General features: G+C 39.9%; 1 protein-coding gene across 1 annotated transcript in view; it reads right to left on the bottom strand.

Annotated features, from left to right (window-relative positions):
• Positions 1-5,943: 5,943 nt before the first annotated feature.
• The window catches only part of aacs (acetoacetyl-CoA synthetase), a 44,034-nt gene continuing 28,530 nt past the window's right edge, over positions 5,944-21,447 (bottom strand). The window contains exons 11-18 of the mRNA XM_028578011.1: positions 19,271-19,335; positions 16,390-16,512; positions 12,142-12,255; positions 10,914-11,039; positions 9,586-9,655; positions 9,059-9,117; positions 8,551-8,753; positions 5,944-8,437 (exon numbers count right to left, since the gene is read on the bottom strand). Coding sequence (XP_028433812.1) covers positions 8,300-8,437; positions 8,551-8,753; positions 9,059-9,117; positions 9,586-9,655; positions 10,914-11,039; positions 12,142-12,255; positions 16,390-16,512; positions 19,271-19,335 — 898 coding nt within the window. The 3' untranslated portion in view covers positions 5,944-8,299. The remainder of the gene's footprint in view (positions 8,438-8,550; positions 8,754-9,058; positions 9,118-9,585; positions 9,656-10,913; positions 11,040-12,141; positions 12,256-16,389; positions 16,513-19,270; positions 19,336-21,447) is intronic.

Below are 21,447 nucleotides of genomic sequence, written 5' to 3'. Positions count from 1 at the left end.
TTCTCACATTAAAGTACAGAGTTCTAGTGGTATAGAGTTTACATTTCTTATTGAATTTAGCACAGAAAAAGCACCATAGTGGAAACATAATCCACTCAGGAGGTTTTCACAGGTTGATAGCAGCGTGTTGACTTTCTTAACACGTTGACACATTAGTATTCTCCCTGTTTGAACTGTGACTGCACATCCTTTGCTCTGCATCTGACGAAAAATCAATTGACCTTAAGGTTATCAATTCTTAGGATTCTTGTTATGTGTTTATCAGTAAAATAAGAGTACTCCATACGTTTGTGTGGAATAGTCCTGTTATTTAATAAATATACTGTATATATATATGGAAGCGTAAACTTTATATTGGCACAAAAAAAATCTGAAACTTGATCTGATCTCAAATCTTGTTTTTTCACATAGCGAGAAACATGTTCACACTATGTTATGCTTCAAACGAATGTGTTAGTGACGTATGATGGTCTACTAACTAAAATGTGGATAATTACAAGAATTAATTAAAAACCTTGTAATTCTGGACTAAAATAACAGAGACATGTATAGTAGCAGCTTCAAATGACACACCTAATGTGTACCAGTTAAACCTTTTGCCCCCGAACTGCTTCCCACCCCCTCTGCTGTCATGTGCAGGTGGTGCAGGTGGAGGTGAAAGTTATTTGTTGCATGCGTCTCAGGAATGTTCCATACGTCTCGCAGATCCATCATGACGGCCAGACAAAGCAGACATCACTCCATCAACATTTGGCATTTTCTGTCTGCTATGCCTTTCATCTGAATCTTCCTTCCCTCTTGTCTTTTTCACCTTTCCCTGCACCTTTTATATTTCACATTGACCTTCTGAACAAATGGATGTGGTGAAGACAGCTGTGACATGTATAGAGTTAAACCATACTGCATGTGGAATCCGAGCCCTTCATTGCAGCTTGATGTAGAACTCTCTCTTTCCACCACTAAACACACCGTTATATGCTCACATCCGGGAGATCTCTGGTACTTCAGTAAATAAATCTTGTCCGGTTGGCTTTTGAACAGTTTGGTCAGAGACCTTATCGAAGCCTTGCACAGGCTGACCTTAGATCAGAAACCCAAGTTGCAAGTGTACTGTATACGTGCAGTTAATCAACCAGAGATTTAGTTTTAAATTTACACCGCAAAGATCTTTATCTTATCGAGTCCTATATGCTGATAATTCAGTCCTCCAAAGTGCATTGACACTATTTCAATCCAGCTCTGCACTAAAATCAAGAAAACCTTTCTTTATTTTAGAAAATGCTCTTTGGGTTGGATTGCAAGCAAGTTACAATATTATTTGTTGTTTTCAAATGGACAAAAATATTTTAGTCAAGACTTTACAGTAATCAATTTAAGAAGCATGGAAGAAACACATACAAAACCATGGAACTGAATAATATACATTATACGTTAGACCTGCCCTCAACTAACTTAAAAATAAAATAAAAAACACAAAGAAAAATACAAAGAAATGAAATGACAAGAAAACACAATTACCATAATCAGCAAATCAGCAGTTAATAATCATGTAAATAAAGAAATATAAAAGTTAAAAATACATCATCGATAACTAATTAGACAATTAATGTTGATCTTATTTAGACTGCAGTTGCAGTGGGCCGCTCTTTTAGACATGGATTCTGCATAACGTTTCCCAGATAATAATCTGTCAAATTTAAGCCATAAACTAATTTATACAGAACAGTGTTTTATAAAGTCACAATTGCCATTCCAGAGGACACAAAAACATTGTTAGGCAATAGAGGAATCTAAAAATGTACAGGAGAAATTTGCACATCTGCTCAACACAATTTGGGCCACTCTACACAGGCACGAGTCTCAGTGGAGATTCTTTTCCATTTAGCTGCTTCTCGCGTCAAACTCAGTTGAATGACATAACATTTCATTAATCCGCATGAGGAGGATGTGAAATAATTACTACTGGAGATACAGGAGTGGGGGGAGAGGGAGTTATCTCATATTGTTGATAGTGAATATGAAATAAAAGCCACTGTTGTGTCCCTTTGAGGATCAAATTGAAAAGGGAACACAAAGCAGATTGGTTGTTGGAGCCACTTTATTTTAATCATTGAATATCTACTGAACAGTTAGACATCAGTTATCTTACCTCTGGTTTTAGTTTTGTATATGGTCACACATAAGCACAAATTTCCAAACACATTCAGTAGAGTAGTTTATTAGCTAAATTTTAAAGTATACACAAATCCAATCGAGAAATAGAGAAAAACCAAAACATTGAAACCATACCCATTTGTGCTTACACGTTCCATTTTTTCAAAAAGGACAGCAAAAAAAGATGTTGAAAAAAAGAAGTTACAGCCATGCCAGCAGGGGCTGTGCTTAGACACAGCAGTGCTTTGAGCTAAATGCTAATGTCAATGACAATGCTAAGCCGATGTTTACCAGGTAGCCTATAATAATAATGATAATAAAAAATAATGTTTACCATGTTCACGATTATAGTTTTTATGTTAGCATCCTCACATTTGGTAAGTTGTTAAAAAACCTTTGTAACTATTTGGTCATAAACCAAAGTATTGACAAATACAAAATTTGGGCCTGAAGACGTCACTACTCCAATTCCCCAAAGTTATAATTCATCCCAAGAAGGACACTAACTTTAATAGCAACCCATCTAGTAGTTGAGATATTTCACTAAGAGCAACTAAAGCAAGAGCTGGCATGAAATGCAGCTCGCTATGTTTCATCTTTTTTTGTTGTCAACTTAAATGGGTTCATGATTTGGCACCAATGCTGGATAGGAAGGAAATGTTCTTGATACATCCATTCAGTGCAGTGAGCTACCTCAGACCCAACACGCCGAGACATCAAGAGAGATTTCTTCCCTCCATCTGTTGACCCACCTGCACAGCAGATACCTGCTGGATTACAGTAAAAGTATGCAGAATAAATAAAGATTCTTTTCAACTCCCTGAGGTTTTCCTGGCTCCTTTGACAAAACGGAGGCTTCTTTCCATTCCCGGGATTTAAATATGACAGTGAGTGGGTGACGCGCTTCATTTTCACTTCAAGATTGCTCTGATACATTCCTGTCAATCTGCACAGAAGAACTGAAGCACATGGGAGCGCTTTATTGATGTTGTCATCAGCCTTTCAGGAGAAAGTCTCTTTGGGAACCAATTTAGATTCAACAAATCTCCTATGGGGGTGACAGGAAGGGGGTTGGCTGCAGTGAACGTACTGCCACCTGAGGGTAATTGGAGACATGAAGATAGGAAGGAACAATAACGCACGCCTGGGAAGTCGGAAGGTTTCCGACTTCTGAGGAGGAACTGAATCCATCAGAGGTTGGAGTAAGCAAGGCAATTTCTATAGTAAAAGTATTCTTTATCCAACAACCATTGAGGAACAAAAGACGGATCCCAATGAAATGAACCAAAAAAAGAGTGATCTCCCTGATACATGATATTGAAGCCATTTTGAAAAACCTTAAAAATCGGCATATACATTTTTTCTCAAGTAAGGGAATAATCACAATAGCAAACCTTGCATCTTCGTATTCATGAGTAGTCGATTTCAACTTAGTTTAATTACAGAAATTAGACTTTTGGGGAAATGTTAATTTGCTTTCTTGCTAGAGTTAGATGAGAAGTTTGATTGCATTCTCACATCTGTACGGTAAATGTAGCAAGGAGCCAGTTAGCTTAGCATAAAGACAGACTTGAAATGCTAGCCTAGCTCTGTCCCCTAAAGCTAAAACAAATGGTATCTTGTTTGTTCTGTACAAAATCAAAACGTGAAAACCATTTGTCATTTTACCAAATGCGCAGGAACTGGAGCTGCTGTGGAGGAAAGATCATTTTAATAGCCTAAGGAAAGTTACTGGAAGGGGAATACAAATAGAGATTCATTACAAGCTTATAAAGGCCTTAATACAAAATCTAAAATTGTAAGTGTGCCCTATAACTGTCAGTCCAATATAAACCAAACTGGTGAAACAGAGCTGAGACTACTTGTGAAGAGGCAGACTACGCTGATGAGTGCATCCCCATGTCAAGTGCAGTACAGCAATCTTTACGGCAAAAATGATGCAATCTATATTTGTGTATAGCTTTTACTCGCATGCAGAAAGTGTAGCGACCTCCTCGCCTCCCAACAATATGCAACTTTGTTTTACTGAACAAAAGGGAACTAAAACGAAAAGGATCCAAACACAGTTGGTTTGACAATACAGGAAAAAGAACAAAAACTCAAGTAAAACAAACCATGAGACCAAAGAAAACAAGGGAACAAAAAGCAGCAGGTGAACCTAAAAAAGGGAAAACGGGGCTCACCATGCTGCATACCAAAATGATGTTGTGACTCTACTGACCACCTCTGGTAGGCCTATGGTGCATTTACTCTCGCACTCCAAAAAAAAAAAAAAAAAAAAAAGTAGGCAGGACAACAACGGTGGGTTCCAACATTCATGGTTCCCCCACACAATATGCTCAGCCAACATATCAGATCAAAGCTAGAAGAGAAGACAGTCAACTACATGCAGTGTAAAAACCTAGGTGCATCTCATAACCCTTTTTTGATATCTCCTCGACTCCTCTGTCAAACCGGAAGTTGTTTTGTCCCTGCTCGGTGAATGCTGCCTCAAAGCTTTTATTCCTGCCCCAAGGAGCGAGCATCGAGGAGGACTCACTGGGGAGACATGAGCGAAGATAGACGAGAGCAGCCTTCTAGGAAAGCTGAAAGAGTTGCTAACTCCGCCCATACAGCTGACGAATTCACGTGACACTTAAGAGGAAAGGACGTCTCGTCCCTAAAAGCACATTTCCTCGCTTCCTCTCTCCCATGATGTCCTTGCGTCTCTCCCTGGCCTCCTCAGTTGGAGGGACTAAGATGCGAGGAAGGGACGCAAGTGGAGGAGTCTAGGAGGCAATTTAAGGGTTAAGAGATGCACCTCTGAACTACATACCTGTAACACCAAAACATTACCAGCCACAACAAAGACAGAGGGTAAGGGCCAAAAGAGTTATTGGCCAAACAGGTGCCTTATATGAACCCTTAATGGCCCTGATTAGGGAATTGGCTGGGGGAGGAGTCAGGCCTGGCGCTGTGTTTACTATACAACAAATGATACTGTATTCACCTGCGCTGGGGAAGCATCCCCCATCACACCTGGAAACAAACTGTCCTGCACATAGCCCCTCATATATCGAGCAAAGTGGCAAAGCAGTAGCAACTTTTAAATTGTCTGCCTTTTTTTCTTTGATTTATAGCATTGTGAACTTAAAGGTGCACTATGAGTTCCTGCATGGTTTCAGCACAATTTCATTTTTGTCTCAAATCGTAGGCATCTCTTCTTGATCCGCTAGCTGTCTGCCCCCTCAATACACTGTGAAAAAGCCCGGTCTTGGGAGACAACACCCCCAGCACCCCCTCCCCCAACCATCTTGTCTGTGATTGGCTGCAATGTGGTTTGTTGTATTTTATTTTTGTTGTATTTAGAGACAAGAAGTTGCTGAAAGCTCTGACATATATTGTCTATCATTTCAGATGCAGGTGCCAAACCCTCGGACAAAACACGTCATTTGAAGACGTCACCTTAGGCTTTGGGGAATTGTGATGGCCATTTTTCACTTGCCACTTCAGCTAAACCTAGTTACTCAAATTTGGATTTTCTGGCCCCGTTAGACAGAGGGTTCAAACACCCCTTCGGAAACATATGGGTGAAGAAACAGACACTGCGTGCAACAATTTTTCTACTTTGTGTGTAATCTAGCCAAACTAACATGTCTGTACTTGCACTGTGTTTTTAATTGCACAAGGAAGTCGCTAATGGCACTTATTCTGACTAGTTTCACAATAAATTCACCTGTGGGAAGACAGAGTCAATCACATTCATATCCAGTCAGTTTACACATTTAATCGTCCTCAGTATGGAAGAAAACACATTTAAGCACCACAGGTCAGTTTATAATATAACGGAGAATAAACAGTCTATATTTAGTCTGCAGCTTCAATTTATATTTGAAATTGATTGCACCAAGAATTAATTAACCGTCAACCCTTGTAAGTACGGAGTGTACAATCAAGCCGTTAACAAAGTCATTTTCTAGTTTGTGATGTACTCGGTTATAAGACTACTGGGATAAATCATACAACACACAGCCTCTCTGGGGGACTGCATGGCACTTACCATTCATGCTCATCAGATGGTTATTATTTGTGAATTTGGTAAACACTTTTCACAGCTTTTCATTTGACAACATTCCTACATTCAACCCACACTCCTCATTTCTGCAGCCCTCCTATGTCCTCTGCACACTGACAGGATGCCAACAAGGCATTTTCTCATGTTTTGAATGACTAAAGGTAGGAATAAATAAAATCCTAGAACACCAGATTAGTGAGACTTTTTACTCCGAGGAACTGGACTCCAACCAAGTCTCAAGTTCATGGCTCTGTCAACTTCCAACATTATTATACTATTCATTCGTATATTTCCTTGAAATATACTTTATATACTTTTCTTAAAACATTACCGCCACCTGTCAATCTGTGGAATAGTGCGACACCCTTGGAAGGAATATTTATCCCGTCACCCGCATTTACAAGATACAAACAAAATGTGGACCCACTCATCAAAATATCGCCCCATAGTGCTGCAAGGTGTCAAAACCTCCTATAGGGTACCTTTAAATAGGAAATTGATTCAATCTAAGCAGCGACATTAAAGATGAACCACAGAATCTTTGAGTTGATTTGTCAACATTCATACATTTAAACAGGTTTAAAATAATCTGGAAACAAGTGACAAAGACTGAATCAAAGGCCAAACAACAAAAACCAGTCCAGTAAGAAAAATGCTACTACTGTATCAGTATAAAATGCTTAATTTTTCTCCAAAGATCAAATGCTTCGGACATGTACTGTATATCTGTGACTGTGATTTTACTTTCAACAGGAAAATAAACCCAAGTGACTTTTGTTATTGTACACCCGTGTTGCTCAGTGTTAGTGACCAAACCACTGTGGTTCATCTTTAATACTGAGCCTTTAGGCTTTGCCACACAGCTTGACGAAATTAGGAGTAGATAATTTAGCTTTCCCATGTACAAAGTAAAAACCGGCTGTACTGTAGCTATTTGAAGAGAGCACATTTTCTCATACAGTTATGACAAACATTGAACATAGATATGAAATTAATAAATACACGCTTTTTGTAGTGGAATGACCATTTGCTCTTTACAGCTTAATAAATGAGGGCCAATGTGACTGGAAAAAAAACGTACGGAGAACTTCATCAATTCATGCCTTCATCTCCTGGGCGGTATGAAACAGATTCAGTGGTTACAAAGTCAAATCATTGTTAGGAGTTAAGTATGTAATAGACAAGAGAGCAATAACGTTTTAGGTCGGGAAAGGTTCAGTAAATTTAGTTTCATCTGGAATCTCCCATTTCATTTATTCAAACTACAACTCCTGACATGTTAAGACCCTCTAAATCTGAGACTCACTTTGGTTACGTTTGGGTCACTATATTTAAATGCAGAATTATAATGTTAACATCATTTCACAGTCCCAAAAAAAAAGAAAAATCATTTATGTACATTTGATAAAGCAATACACACCACATAACAATGATATGGTGATATGAGGCAAAGCTGAAGTGTTAATCCCAGGTGTTTGTGTGTGTGTGTGTTTATCTGCACACTTCCTTGGATTTTCAGTCTGGGACCCACTCCGAACCAACGCTGGGCTTATAGCAGGGGACACAAGAGAGATGTTGTTCTTTACTGGCTGATTGCAAATCAGAATGTAAAGCACTTGATGCAAAATTCTCCATTACTGGTGGCTTCAGAGCATGAGCGTATTCACAAGTGCTGCTGTTCACATCATATTACATCCAAAGCAGAATCCAGCATCCAACATTTACTTGCACAACATGGTAAACCGAGAGCAGCTGCTTGATCATTTGATTGAAAGCAAAGACAATGGCGCAGTACAACTTATGTTTTTAAAGTCTCTCGTCTGCCTGATACCATACACATTATTATAGTTACATATATATATATTTTTTTTGTACCATTTTTGTATTATTTTGACATACACTTTTGTTTTTCCTTTTAATATGCCCTGTACAAAGCTCAAGGTGGCCTTTGGAAACTACCCCTGCAATGCGCTTTGCATATCTCCCTGTTCCCCGTACATTTGAATAAAGTCAATTTAAAAACTACGCTGAATTCTTGACAGGTGGTTCTCTTTTGCAGGTCCTCTCCTCCAGCTCAGTGAAGCCTCATCTCTAATAGTTTTGCAGTTCAGGAATGTTCTTGTAGAGATCCAGCGAATCAGGGTTGGAGAAAGCTCCTCTCTGTGCCACCTCCCGGCCAGCAATCACCTGTTTCACAGCCACCTCCACCTTCTTCCCGCTGATGGTGTACTGCAGAGGGATGAAGAAATGAGCTGTCATTCAAGACAAAACTGACTTTTACATTGTGACAGGATAATCTCACAGGTTTATTCATATCTGATTGAAATCATTATTTCTCTTACAGGAATGTCTTTAGTCTGCAGCAGCAGAGCAGGCACGTGTCGGGCAGACAGAGCTTTTCTAATGGCTCCTTTAATCTTTGACACCAACTCTGGACAGAAGGGCCTACCAGGTGCCATCTTTAAGAACAAAATAACTCGCTCTTCTCCGTCGGCATTGTACTGAGGAACGCAAAGACTGTCTGTGACTTCCTCGAACGCCTCCACTGCAGAGAGGAGAGGAGAGGAACGGAGAGGGCAGAGTAGAGGACAAAAGGAGACAAAACAAAAATGAGTAGAGCAGATGAGAGGCAAGGAGAGAAGGGGAGGTGAGAGGTGAGTAAGGGAGCAAAGATAAGAAGAACAGAGAAGAGGATGTGTGGAGTGTTGTAAGATGTATTTTTTTCACCAATATATAGAGGACCATTACTCAATTTCAGCTCACCAAAATGCTTTGCTATTTCCTTTCATTATCTCTCATCCTTTCTTACAGCCACACCCTTCACCTCCACGGGTAAAGCTCTACACTCACCAATGTTGTAGATCTCTGAGCTGCCAAATCGGACTCCGTTGGGGTTCAATGTACCGTCACTGCAGAACAAACACAGGTTCAAGATCCAAAACTCTAGTGTCTGTCGTTGAGAAGCTGTCTTGCCACAAATCATACAACACACTGCAATGGAGAGAAAGAAATCTACCGGAATACGGAAACAATTTCAGTTTCTGTAAGCTTGTGATTCTTTCTTTCTTCATACATATGCCATATGGAAACTATATCTTGGTCTATTTATTTGTTTCCGTACGTGCATATTTCCATGTTTTCCGTTTACCCTGAAAGAACTGAATCCTTTTGGTGTTTTTCCCATAAAACAGCTTTAGAGAGCTGAATAATATAATGCAGTGGTGTGCCAAATCTCATGCAAAAATAGCCCATGTTAACCTATCCACTTGAGCAGTACTCTTAAAAAAAAAAAAGAATCAATTAAAACTACAGCGATGAAACAATGTTTATTTCAACGTTCGGTCACTCTCCCCTGAGTAGAACGATTAATGGCTGACCTTCTGCCCAGCATGACAATGCCTCCTGTCTTTGGGTTGATTTTACAGTAGTCTCCGTGGGCCCATACCCCTAGACAAAAAGAATGTGATAATAGAAAAACACACATTAAAAAGAAACCATAAAACCACAATACATGCATGAAAAAGACAAAAACAGCTGTCAAGAATTGAATTCAATATAATAAAATAACAAGGTGTTAAAGGGGATTTTTGGTATTTTTCAAACTGGACACTATTTTCCCATGGATATGTGTATAAGTTACTAATGTGAACAAAAATCTTTGAAACTGGTCCAGTACTGAGAGAGAAGCCCCAAACTGAGTTGCAATGTAATCCTATAGGGCAAATGCGCACTGTCAATGTACGTCCACTAAAAGTGCTTGTTTTTGCCACAGACAGACACGGATTATTATAACAATACTGTGCCCGACTACATTGTGGAAAGATGACGTGGTGACGTCCTGTTCTGAAATCTCGCGAGGTGATTTGTTGTCGAAAGACAGCGGTGTGCAAGTGAGAGAGCTAGAGAGAGGAGTGCTGGGGAGAGTTTGTTGTTTTGGGGTACAGGAAACCTAGCTTTGGGTTCTAAAAGATTTCCAATAAACCTTTTTCACGGCAGACATGTTGACATGTCATAGTAGGAAAAGCACAGGTGTATTCAAAACCATTAATGATGGCTGCCTTCCACTTAGAGAGGCCCTGGTATTGTTCATGCTGACTCACGGAAACAGCTTACTGGGACACTTGATGGAATTGAGCCATCGTTAAGGTTATCAATTTCAGCTGTGCTTTTCCTACAATGACAAGTCAAAATGTCTGCTATGAAAAAAGGTCCATTGTGCATTTTTGAATTGTGCCTTCACGCAGCTTTTATAGACGTTTGGATGTGTACAGGCTGAAGTTGAGGCTAGTTGTGCTACAGCTACAATTAGATCCTAACACTCTGGTCCCTACCCTGCGCCTCACAGACCATCTTGTATGCAGTGACCATTTTGACCGTGGATGACTACTGCCAGCCAAAGAGGAGAAGAAATCCTACACCAAAGTACGTTTTCCTAAAGAAAAATGCTCTTCCAAGAGTGGAGAGATCCAGATAGAGCGGAGGTACGTTACTGTGTTGGACGTACATTGACGGTTGCTATACCTAAGTACCTGACCAATTTAAAATATTCACACAGATCCATAGGACAATAGGGTCCAGGTTAAAGAATACCTGAAATTCCCCTTTAAATGCATTAGATCATAAAAGTGTTTCTTTTTTTCTGGGTTTTTGTGTACAGATATACTGTATGTAAGTTTTTATTTATACATGATGTTTCTGTACTTACCAGGATATGTAGAAAAGTAAGCTTTGTGGTATTTCATCCCATTCTCATCATTCCAGAAATGTGTTGGCTGGCAGGGGATTGGTTTCAAGCAGACTAGCTCGCCACTCTCTCCCCATACAGGTTTACCTGTTCCGCACGCACGCACGCACACACACACACACACACACACACACACACACACACACACACACACATACACACCCACACACAAACACACACACCCACACACACACACACACACACACACACAGATGAATAAAACATTCTCAGATAAAGAAAAGTATATCACCTAGTAATGTATCCCACACTCAGAGAACCTGATACACCTTAGTGTGTGGTTTCACACAGACCTCACCTACTCCCTCAGGATGGTGTTATAGGCTTAGAGACCGACTAAAATAATCCCAAACTCTTCCTACAAAACTGCCTTTAAATTATCACTCAGTCCACTCTCCTTTGAGGTGGTGGAGATACGGCAGTACAGCCTGCAGCAGGGATCGGGAGCTGGGGAACAAGGGACTAAAAATCAATGAGAAAAACAGAGGGCTTGAAAGACTCCCAGCAAGATAAAAATCTCTCTTTTTTTAGTTTGGCTTGGTAATAAAAAAAAAATAGTGTTTCCCTTTAGTTTTTTACTGTATTTACCCAGGGAAAGTTCACTAATTATTCTGTTAATTTTTCAGCAATGGCTAGCTTCAAATTCATGCCAATGCATACAGGTACACCGACATATGGGAGCAACCATGTATAACTGCATTCTTCTTATGTTAGCTACCAAGCAGCTCCAGAAGCAGATGGGAAGTTTGCTCAAGGGCATCTCAGCAGTGAGTGAGGCTTGTGATTAATTAGATGAATATAAATATACGGTATTTATATATATTTAATATAAAATAATCATATTTTTCCATTCCTACAATTCACACTACCAACTTTCTTACAACCTCTACGTGACCCCCTAGACTCTGTTGGCAATATAGATTGCTCAATAAATAGAGAGTACAAGCAATGGTATTCCATTTCTATGCAATTCAGCCACTATGAACATGCACACACGGGGCGGCCTCTAGCTCATCCAGTAAGAGCGTCCTGCAGCGGCGCGGGTTCGAATCCGACCTGCTGCCCTTTGCTGCGTGTCGTCCCCCATCTCTCTCCCCCTTTCCAGTCTATCCACTGTCACTATATATTAAAGGGAAAAGCCCCCCAAAAAATAACATGCACACACTCTTACCGTCAAGGCCCCAAGCTTCCACAGCAATGCCGAGGTTTCTTGTTTGGATCTCGCCCCGGTACACTGGAACTGTTGGGTTCTGACCCATGAAGCATGACACAATGTCAGTGCCGCCTGGGCAGAGCGATGAGAGAATAACAGACACAGAGGGAGAGGATGAGTCGGTTATTGGTCTGAAAATGTAACACATCACTTGAAATAACTGCACCTTTAAAGGAGGTGGTGGGGATGGTTAACTACTCTCATTAACACCTTTTCCAGTAGAAGCTGTTTACAAAAAGGATCCAGTCCAATACAATAACTATACACTACTTTCCCAGCACAGAACTGCAGACAGACAAAGGTAACAATTGGCTGGTGAATACAGTCAAAATGTTGCAGCTAAAGCCGAAGATTTTTCTTTTCAGGAGTCCGTAGAGACCAAACCAGAGCTTAAAGAAGAGTGAACAATACCAGAAGCATGACTCAAAATGAATGATAACCTTAGGTTGTGTCTGTCGGTTTGTATAATTGTTTGCTGATACATTAGCCATAACAATTCTAAAGTGAACAGACTGTATTTATATAGTGCTTTTATCCAAGTACCTTATAATTTGCCTCTCATCCATACACTCACACACTGATGGCAGAGAGATGCCATGCAAGGCCTAACCTTCAGGAGCAATTTAGGGTTCAGGGCCAAGGATCTAGCCACTGACCCTGCAATTAATGGATGGCCCAACCGATGTAGACAAACAATGATTATTGCTCCAAATGTATTCCTTTATTTTTTTCAACTGAATTATTATTAGTCCAGAAAACATGAAAAAAAAAATGCCCGTAATTTCCCGGACCCTGAGGTAACTTCAAATTGCTTGTTTTGTTCGACCAACAGTCCACAACTTTAAATATATACAAAATAACACAAAAAAGCAGCAAGTTACTTTCTACACATTTTAAAGGCTGTAACCCCCAAGTTCAATGCAGCTTTAAGTTTAACAAACGTGAAGTTATATCAATCTAGTTCCAAAGAAATCAGTCTCAAATGGAAAACATACATTTTAGTTTGTTTGCTAACCTGTAGAATAAGGTACTGTACCTTAGTAACGCATCACAGTGTCCACGAACCTGAGAAATTACTAAACTTAGTATTGGAATCAATCTTACATTTCGACAACACAAACTGGCAGTGTTAGTGCCCTGCTCCACCTCCATTGACCTATATAGGAGTTCTACACTGTTGCAGCACATTTTTTAAACTGTCATACTCTCTCTTTCTCTCTCTCTTTCTCTCTCTGCTGCACCATGCATTTATCTCTTTCTACCTTCCAATCATCTGCTATTTCTGACATGTTCTATTCATCTCTCTTTCCATTGTTTCAACTCTACCTCCCTGTTTCGTTGCCTCTCTGTATCATAAGACTCCATCCATCTTGTTCGCTTCCTCTCAACTGCTCTCTGCCCTTCTACCACTCCTTCCTTCTCTGTTGCTTTTCTTTCTGTTCTTTACACTGGCTCTCCCTCTCTCTCTCTTTGTCTCTCTCTCTGCCAGGCTCTTTATTGAGCTTTAATTGGCTCCCAGGAGGAAGTGGAAACTTTGTCTTCTGATTAAACACACACACTTATAGTGGGAAGACACGCAATTATTTTATTGCACTCACTTTAATGGCTGGGTACACACACACACAAAAACACACACACACACACACACACACACACACACACACACACACACACACACACACACACACACACACACACACACACACACACACACACACACACACACACACACACACACACACACACACACACACACACACACACACACACACACACACACACACACACACACAGTTAAGTATATTTTAAGCCAAAAGCCACTGCAGCTATCTTAGGATGCCGGTCCTCATCAGCCATTTAGTGTGTGTGTGTGTGTGTGTGTGTGTGTGTGTGTGTGTGTGTGTGTGTGTGTGTGTGTGTGTGTCACACCGATCTAATGTTTCTAACGGCACTGACTATTCTGAACAGTAAAGGAAAATCTTTTTTGAACTCTCCAGTTTATGTGTACATATTTGTGTGCGTGTGTGCAAGTCTGCATTAATTTGTGTAGGTGAGAGTGCTTTGAACATACTTTGACACAGTTTGGGGTCAGACAAAGCCACCAACTGAGAAATAAAAACAACCATCTAACCTACGCATGCATTCATATATTCAAAGATGAATTATAAAAAAGAATACACTTAATGAAAGTCACAGGAAGACTTTACAAACACAAATTCAATACTTGAGAGAAGAGAAGAGAAGAGACAAAAATGGAATAGAGGAGTGACATATGGGCAGTCAGACGGAGGTATATTAGGATGGAAGAAATCCAGCAGTGAAAGTGTTAAAATCCCCCAATGAGGCGCAGCGGGGGTCCGACTTCCCTGCTGACAGGATAACACACACACACACACACAGTCACATGGGGTGAAAAATGGCAAAGGGGCCCATCACATATGTCACTGTGACCACCAGTCATTCCCATATGCTCCGATAAATCCTAAACACACACACATACACACACACACACACACACACACACACACACACACACACACACACACACACACACACACACACACACACACACACAGAGAGTGAGTGTTGACCTCGGGGGTCAAGGTTAGGTCGGTTGGCAGCCAACGGAGTTGGTGCCTGCGGTTGCCCTTGGTGACAAGGAGAAAACTGATGGGGCAGGACCTGCTGTTCTAAATAATATACACAGGGATGCATATCTATGATCACATGCACAGATCTAGTTAAAAATACTAATTTTACAATGATAATTACAATGTATTACAACTCTCAATGTTTTAGTTTTGGGCAACCTTTCTATCAATTATGATAAGACTGGTCTGACCAGAGTAACGGATGAGATCCAGGAACACAAGACATTGCTACAACAAAGTCTGACAGGGAACGACCTGAACAGTTTGGCCAGAATACCTACAACACTTTATTGGCAGGTAAAATTGAGAGTACCGCAAATTTGAGTGGTAAGTACAGTCAAATGTAAACCATGGAGTTGGTCTGTAAACTGCGATCAATGTTTACAACAGACAGATATAATCAATAACAGATGATCATTTTATGGTTCCCTTTCTCTTCCTCACAAATGGCTAACCTGGGGATATGTATGATCACCAGACTGGTCTTGTTTCTTGTCTCAATTGTTTTCTTGTTTAGACTGTCATCATGTTCCCAAATCCAATCTTGGTGAGTAAAATGTTCTTATGATGACTAGGAATGATGGTCAAAACTATGAAAACAAGGAAACCCAGGTTTACCAGATTCCAACAGCCATGAACAGCCTCCTAGTAGATATTCATAGTTGTGGTCATAATAACGTCAACATTTAGGTATGTATCTTTCTCTTTGTGTGTAAATATAAAGTTATGCAACAGTGTACCTCTCAGTGATGATAGAAAATGATGACAATTGTCACAAATCTGTTTACTGTTTAATATAGAGTGAAATGTTGGTAATTACTATTGACATAACCACTTGTCTTCTACTGTACAATGGTTGCCAGTATAAAAAAGAGACAAGTAGAAAATATGTGCAGAGACAAGTGGAGACATTTTATAACAAACTTCAAGACAAATATATAGATGTGAATTAATAAGTCAATCAGCTCATACTGTCCCTCTGATTTCTGCCTTGTGGGTGACATTTCAGTCAAAGCTTGATTGTCCAATCCTTCTGCCCGCATGTCATAATGCACATGAGTGAGTGTGTGTGTGTGTGTGTGTGTGTGTGTGTGTGTGTGTGTGTGTGTGTGTGTGTGTGTGTGTGCGTGTGCGTGTGCGTGCATGTGTGATGCTACAAGCTCCTACTTAATCTGTATTTCCGCGTGTGTCCGTAATACGTCAGTCACCCTGTCAGTGCTAAATGGTAAACCTTTCAGGACTCACAGAGACAGAAAGCATTTTATTGCCCTGTCAACACAACAATGGGCTGAGAGGGCCTGTGTTTGTGTGTGTGGTAGCATTGTGGGTGGTGAGGAAAATTAGGACAATTTATTTTGTTAAAATTTTCTTTGTATGCGTTAGTTCTCTTGCATCGCAGATGCTTCATTGCTTTATTTTGTAGCTGCAAGTGGTAACGTAGTGCACACCAACAACACCTAGAAAAGCTGCTGCTATTTGTACCCTTAGATGGAAATAAAGTAAAAAGAAAAATGACAAAACGTGTCCCGACAGAGTCTGTATCAGTGAGTTTTACCTGAGATGGAGCCCAGCAGCACGTTGCTCTTGATGCAGCGGTAGACGTAGTCGTAGCTCAGAGGTTTGAGAGGAGACCCAGTAGACAGGATGGTGTGGAGAGACTGGAGGTTGTGCGTTTCCGCTGAGAGAGAAAGAGATAAAAAAAGTAATTGAGGATAAATCTTGCTTACATATAGAACATGCAGTATATCTCATTAAAGGTAGCTCCTAATATCAAAACATTTTCAAATTTTAAGCACCAACCAAAATGAACCACTATAAACAATTGGCATCGAGTGATCATTTTTCAACTTACTAAGAATCCATACGCGCAATTTCAACATGAGCCTGCACAGCTGTGGCTCCGTAAACCCCTACATGTGTTGTTAATGCAGTTTGACACCCTGATGTGAAACAGCATACAAACTTGCATGTACTACCACACACAAACACACACACCTTTTGCCTTCGTCCCCCAAGGTCCATGCCCAATCCACAAGCCAATAACACTCTGCAAACTAATAAGCTCACACACACACACACACACACACACACACACACACACACACACACACACACACACACACACACACACACACACACACACACACACACACACACACACACACACACACACACACACACACACACACACACACACACACACACACACACACACACACACACACACAGTGGGAACTCCTGCTACCTCCCACCATGCCTCCAGGTGTCCGGTCCAAATGTCAGCCCAGGGAAAAGGGCCCCTCCGCTGGGGCAGCCAGTGAAGAAGCTCCCCCTACCCTTCTCAGCCCACTGGAGGCATGCTTGCACATACAACCACAACCACACACACACACACACACACACACAAACCTCCCTCTGCCATGCCCTCTTTCTCTAATAAGCATCCAAACATACAGTGCCAAATTGATCAAGTAGCTGGCTGATTAAAGAGGATGGAGTAGAGACAGAGAGAGAGAGACAGAGAGAGAGAGAGAGAGAGAGAGAGAGAGAGAGAGAGAGAGAGAGAGAGAGAGAGAGAGAGACAGACAGACAGACATTTTCGTGCCTTCCTGTTTTGGCCAAAACATTGGGAGAATGTGTGTAGCTAATTTACAGTGAGTTGCAGACAGGTAGACAGACACACAAAGCAGGCCCCATGAATAAAGATGAATGGTAATTATAACAGAGCACTGGGAACTGAAACACACAGCAACTGTTTATGCAATAAACATCGGTTATAAGTGCTAATTTATTTCAGGAGAGAAGAAATGGGAAAGACAGTGAAAGTATAAAGTAACAAAGGTAAGGACATGTAGGAAACAGCTAAGCCCTTTGCATTAGTTATAACTGGTAATTTAAATGAGGAGGAGGAGAACAGGAGGATATTTGAAAGTTTAGATGAGGGGATGAAGAGGAAAAACAAAAGAGCAAAAGCTATGCTAAATAATTACGTAAAACAGATGCCAGCTTATTTAACAAATTTAACTGGTATTTTTGTAAATTATGGTCCCATTTATTCCAAAATTGTTGATAAAGCAGGGGATGCATCGTACAAATATTTTTTTATTTATTTAATTCAGCATTTCTTTGTGTGTGTGTGCGTGTGTGTGTGTGTGCAATAATCAATACTATGCATTGTCTGGATAAAATATAATGAAATAGCCTAGGCTAAAGGTTTTCACAATGGGGGATGGGAGGTTGTGCGGTAAAAATAAAAGGAAAGAAAAAACTAAAAATATTCCAAATTATTATGGGTATTGTTATAAAAGTATTATAGGTAGGCCTATTATAAATGGGTATCTTTATAAAAATATAAAAATGTCAGAGTAGCCTAGCCCTGCAGCCGATTCAACACGTAGCTATAATAATAATAATAATAATAATAATAATAATAATAATAATAATAATAATAGCGCAAAAGCTACCCACTGTTTCCTCTATGTTGATTTCTGCCGCCACAGTATCAGAAATAGGGCAGATGCACAACAGGGTTTCCACTATGTACATGTAGTATATAAAGTCATAATTACACGACTCTACAGAGCCTGAACTCAAGCAAACTGTCATCCGCTCTCTCTCCCCTCAACTGGAACAGTGAGACTTGAGAGGTATGGCCATTGCAACCATAAACAACACTGGCTTGGCCACGTTATCCTCCCCAGCTCCACCTTCTCGACAAAAATAGTTACATCCAGTTGCAAAAAACCAAGCTGGCAACACGTGTATTGCCAAACTCGAGGCTTTAAAACGTGAGTCCACAGACCAATGGGTGACATCACAGATGCTATTTTAACAGTCTATGATTTACATTAAGGATTGGAGCCTAACAATTTGAAAATTGTCATGTGCTTTGTTCTATTACAATATAGTACGTAACTTTGCAAAAGAGCGCAGCAAAGCAGCAATAATTTTAGCATGCACTTCTAAACAGACTTTTTTTTTTGTCACAGAAATAGCAAAGACAGAACGGCATGTATGAAGGTTACTAGGAAGACTCTGATTATGTGTAGAGACCTGGTTCTCTCTCTGGAGTACTGTGACTCTAAAAGCAATTAGTTGGGCCTATCCATGACTCATATGAATTATCACAACAGCACTTTTATGAGTGTCAAACACCAGAACACAGGGCAAACTGTTGATTTACGCAGTACATGGCATAAAGGACATTTAGAGTCAAACAGCATCACTATTATAATGATCATTTTGTCCATCTGCTCCTATTGTTCCAGGTTCCATTCTCATAGGTAGTAGATTAGATGTGTGTTTATTTGCGTGTGGTGAATGCATTTCTCTCTGGGTTTCTGCTTGTTATCTGTGTGCGTCCATGTGTGTCTCCGGATGTCTGTGTGCATGCTTACGTAAGTGTGTACACCTTCGTGTCTGGGACAACAACTCACCGGGTTTCAGGTTCCTCTCCTGCAGCACAGACAGCCACTTGGCCCCAGTACCAAAGATAGTAATACTGAAGAAGAGAAAAGATAGACAGAGACAAGAAGGAAAAGATGGAAATTCGTTTTTTTAAGCATACTAATATGTATAATAAGGATCAGTGAAGCATTCTTTCCCAACATAAAAAAAAAAAACATTATTCAATTTCACAAAAAGACGTCCATTATTTTGACAATGACACTCATTGCAAAAGCCCTCCTACATACAATACTGTAGTCTGCATTGTGAAAGCAGAAGATTTTAACAACAGAACCAAATTAGCAAACATTATGAATCACCCTCTGGTGTGGTTTGAATATTGTTGCTAAATTTCATGGCAATCTGGCTGGTAATTTTTGAGATATCCTACTCAAGACCAAAGAGCTAGATGGACAGATAATTGGATGGACAGACAGGCTGATGAACTGTGAGACATCATGGTCCTTTATCATCAAAATTAAACAAGTAACACAGCTCTCCTCCAACATACCGTGCTTTATTTCCCAAATGTTTTTAACTGGCTTGTCTTCATCAGGATGGTGATGAATATTATAGTATATTGTTTGCTACATAAGCACAACAAAATGCATTTTCCGCCTATTAACAAGAAAATGTGGGCAAATAAAGCGGTAGAATTTAAAAGTGTCCCATCCTGCCGCGACAATGTCACACTTTAGTAATAGTAGATGCTTATACAGTAAAGATTTGGTGGAAAAATCGAAATCCTAATATGGACTAGTGCAATATCCAAATCACATGAGCAATATTTGATAAAGGCAAAATATGTGTCAAAATACCATTTTAGTGTGCTGCTGTAGAGATGTCCCAGGCCAAAACAAGTCGTATTACATCCTATTAAATATTCAATAAAATGCAAATACCAGTTTAAAACTACCAAATTCTGAATAATATGTATTGCTTGACATAACATTATTCATTATGATATTTTGCACAATCATTTCAAAACATGTCTCAGAGGGTGTGAGCTCACCTCCGTCTCTGTCACCTAGAATCTAATCTCTCTGTGCGCTTAAATTTAAGAACATTGTTAAGTCACATAATTTCGATAAATAGGTTTTATTCTTAAGTTCGCAAGTGGGAGTAAGAGTGACAAATTTGGCCCCAGAGAACAAATCCCCCCTTAATAAATATACATTTAGATCAGATCTTAGTTAAGATGACAATACAAAAAATGTTGATCCCATTTGTTAGCTGGAACAGCAATTGTTCTGTATTGGCAGAGTAATAGTGAGAAGTGATGTTTTAAAGTGCTTATTAGGGATTACACAATATGAGAAAGAAATCTAATTGCAATTCTTTTGACTGATATTGCGATTGCGATATGATTCACAACATTGGAGGGAATGATCATTTTTGTATTGTTATTCTCATTTTCATTGAAAAATATTAAAATAAAATTTTTTAAATGATTATAGTGTGATTTTTGCGAGGATCTGTACCAAACAACACCACAATACTTCATTCAGAATGGTTTGACACATATTTGGCCTTTAACAGATATTCCACGAGTCTATATTGTAATTTCGATGAAATTGTGATGCAGCCCTAGTGCTTATACAACTGTATACATATGAGTTGATGTTACTATTCAGCTGCTGAATGAGCAGTGATGGTGAAGCATGAATGAATGACCTGATGAAAGTGCTACTTCAATGCTCAGCCTGAACTGACTCCATTTGTGGCGCTGGATCTATGCATGACAAGGTGTAATTTTAATGTCTGTGTGCTGAATGTAAAAATATAAAAAGGGCAACAGTTACTGAACAGCCTTTGGCCTTAATCCCATCTGCTACAGTGAAGCTGCTCCCAGGAGAGGAGAGTGTGCCACTGTCTAAATGTAAAGCAAGGTGATGCTAAAACAGAGCTTGTATGCTCAGTCAACCCTTCATGGATAGATAAGAATAATGAAGAAAAACAACTGATTGGAAATTGACTTTGCTTTCAACTGAATAAACACAAAAAAGAGTCAAACATAAAAATGGTCAGTCTAGCATAAGAGGACAAAATGTGTCCTTTGTAAATGGTCCACAAGGAAAATAGTTCAGAGGAGAATGTATTGACACGGTGTTTGCACACAACAACCGTGCAATGAAAATGATTTGGGGAAGTGGCTTTCTTCTGTGTG

Source organism: Perca flavescens, chromosome 5 (assembly GCF_004354835.1).
Source record: "Perca flavescens isolate YP-PL-M2 chromosome 5, PFLA_1.0, whole genome shotgun sequence".
Lineage (NCBI taxonomy): Eukaryota > Metazoa > Chordata > Actinopteri > Perciformes > Percidae > Perca > Perca flavescens.
The sequence above is the reverse complement of the archived record's forward strand: the minus strand, read 5'-3'. Positions and strand labels throughout refer to the sequence as shown.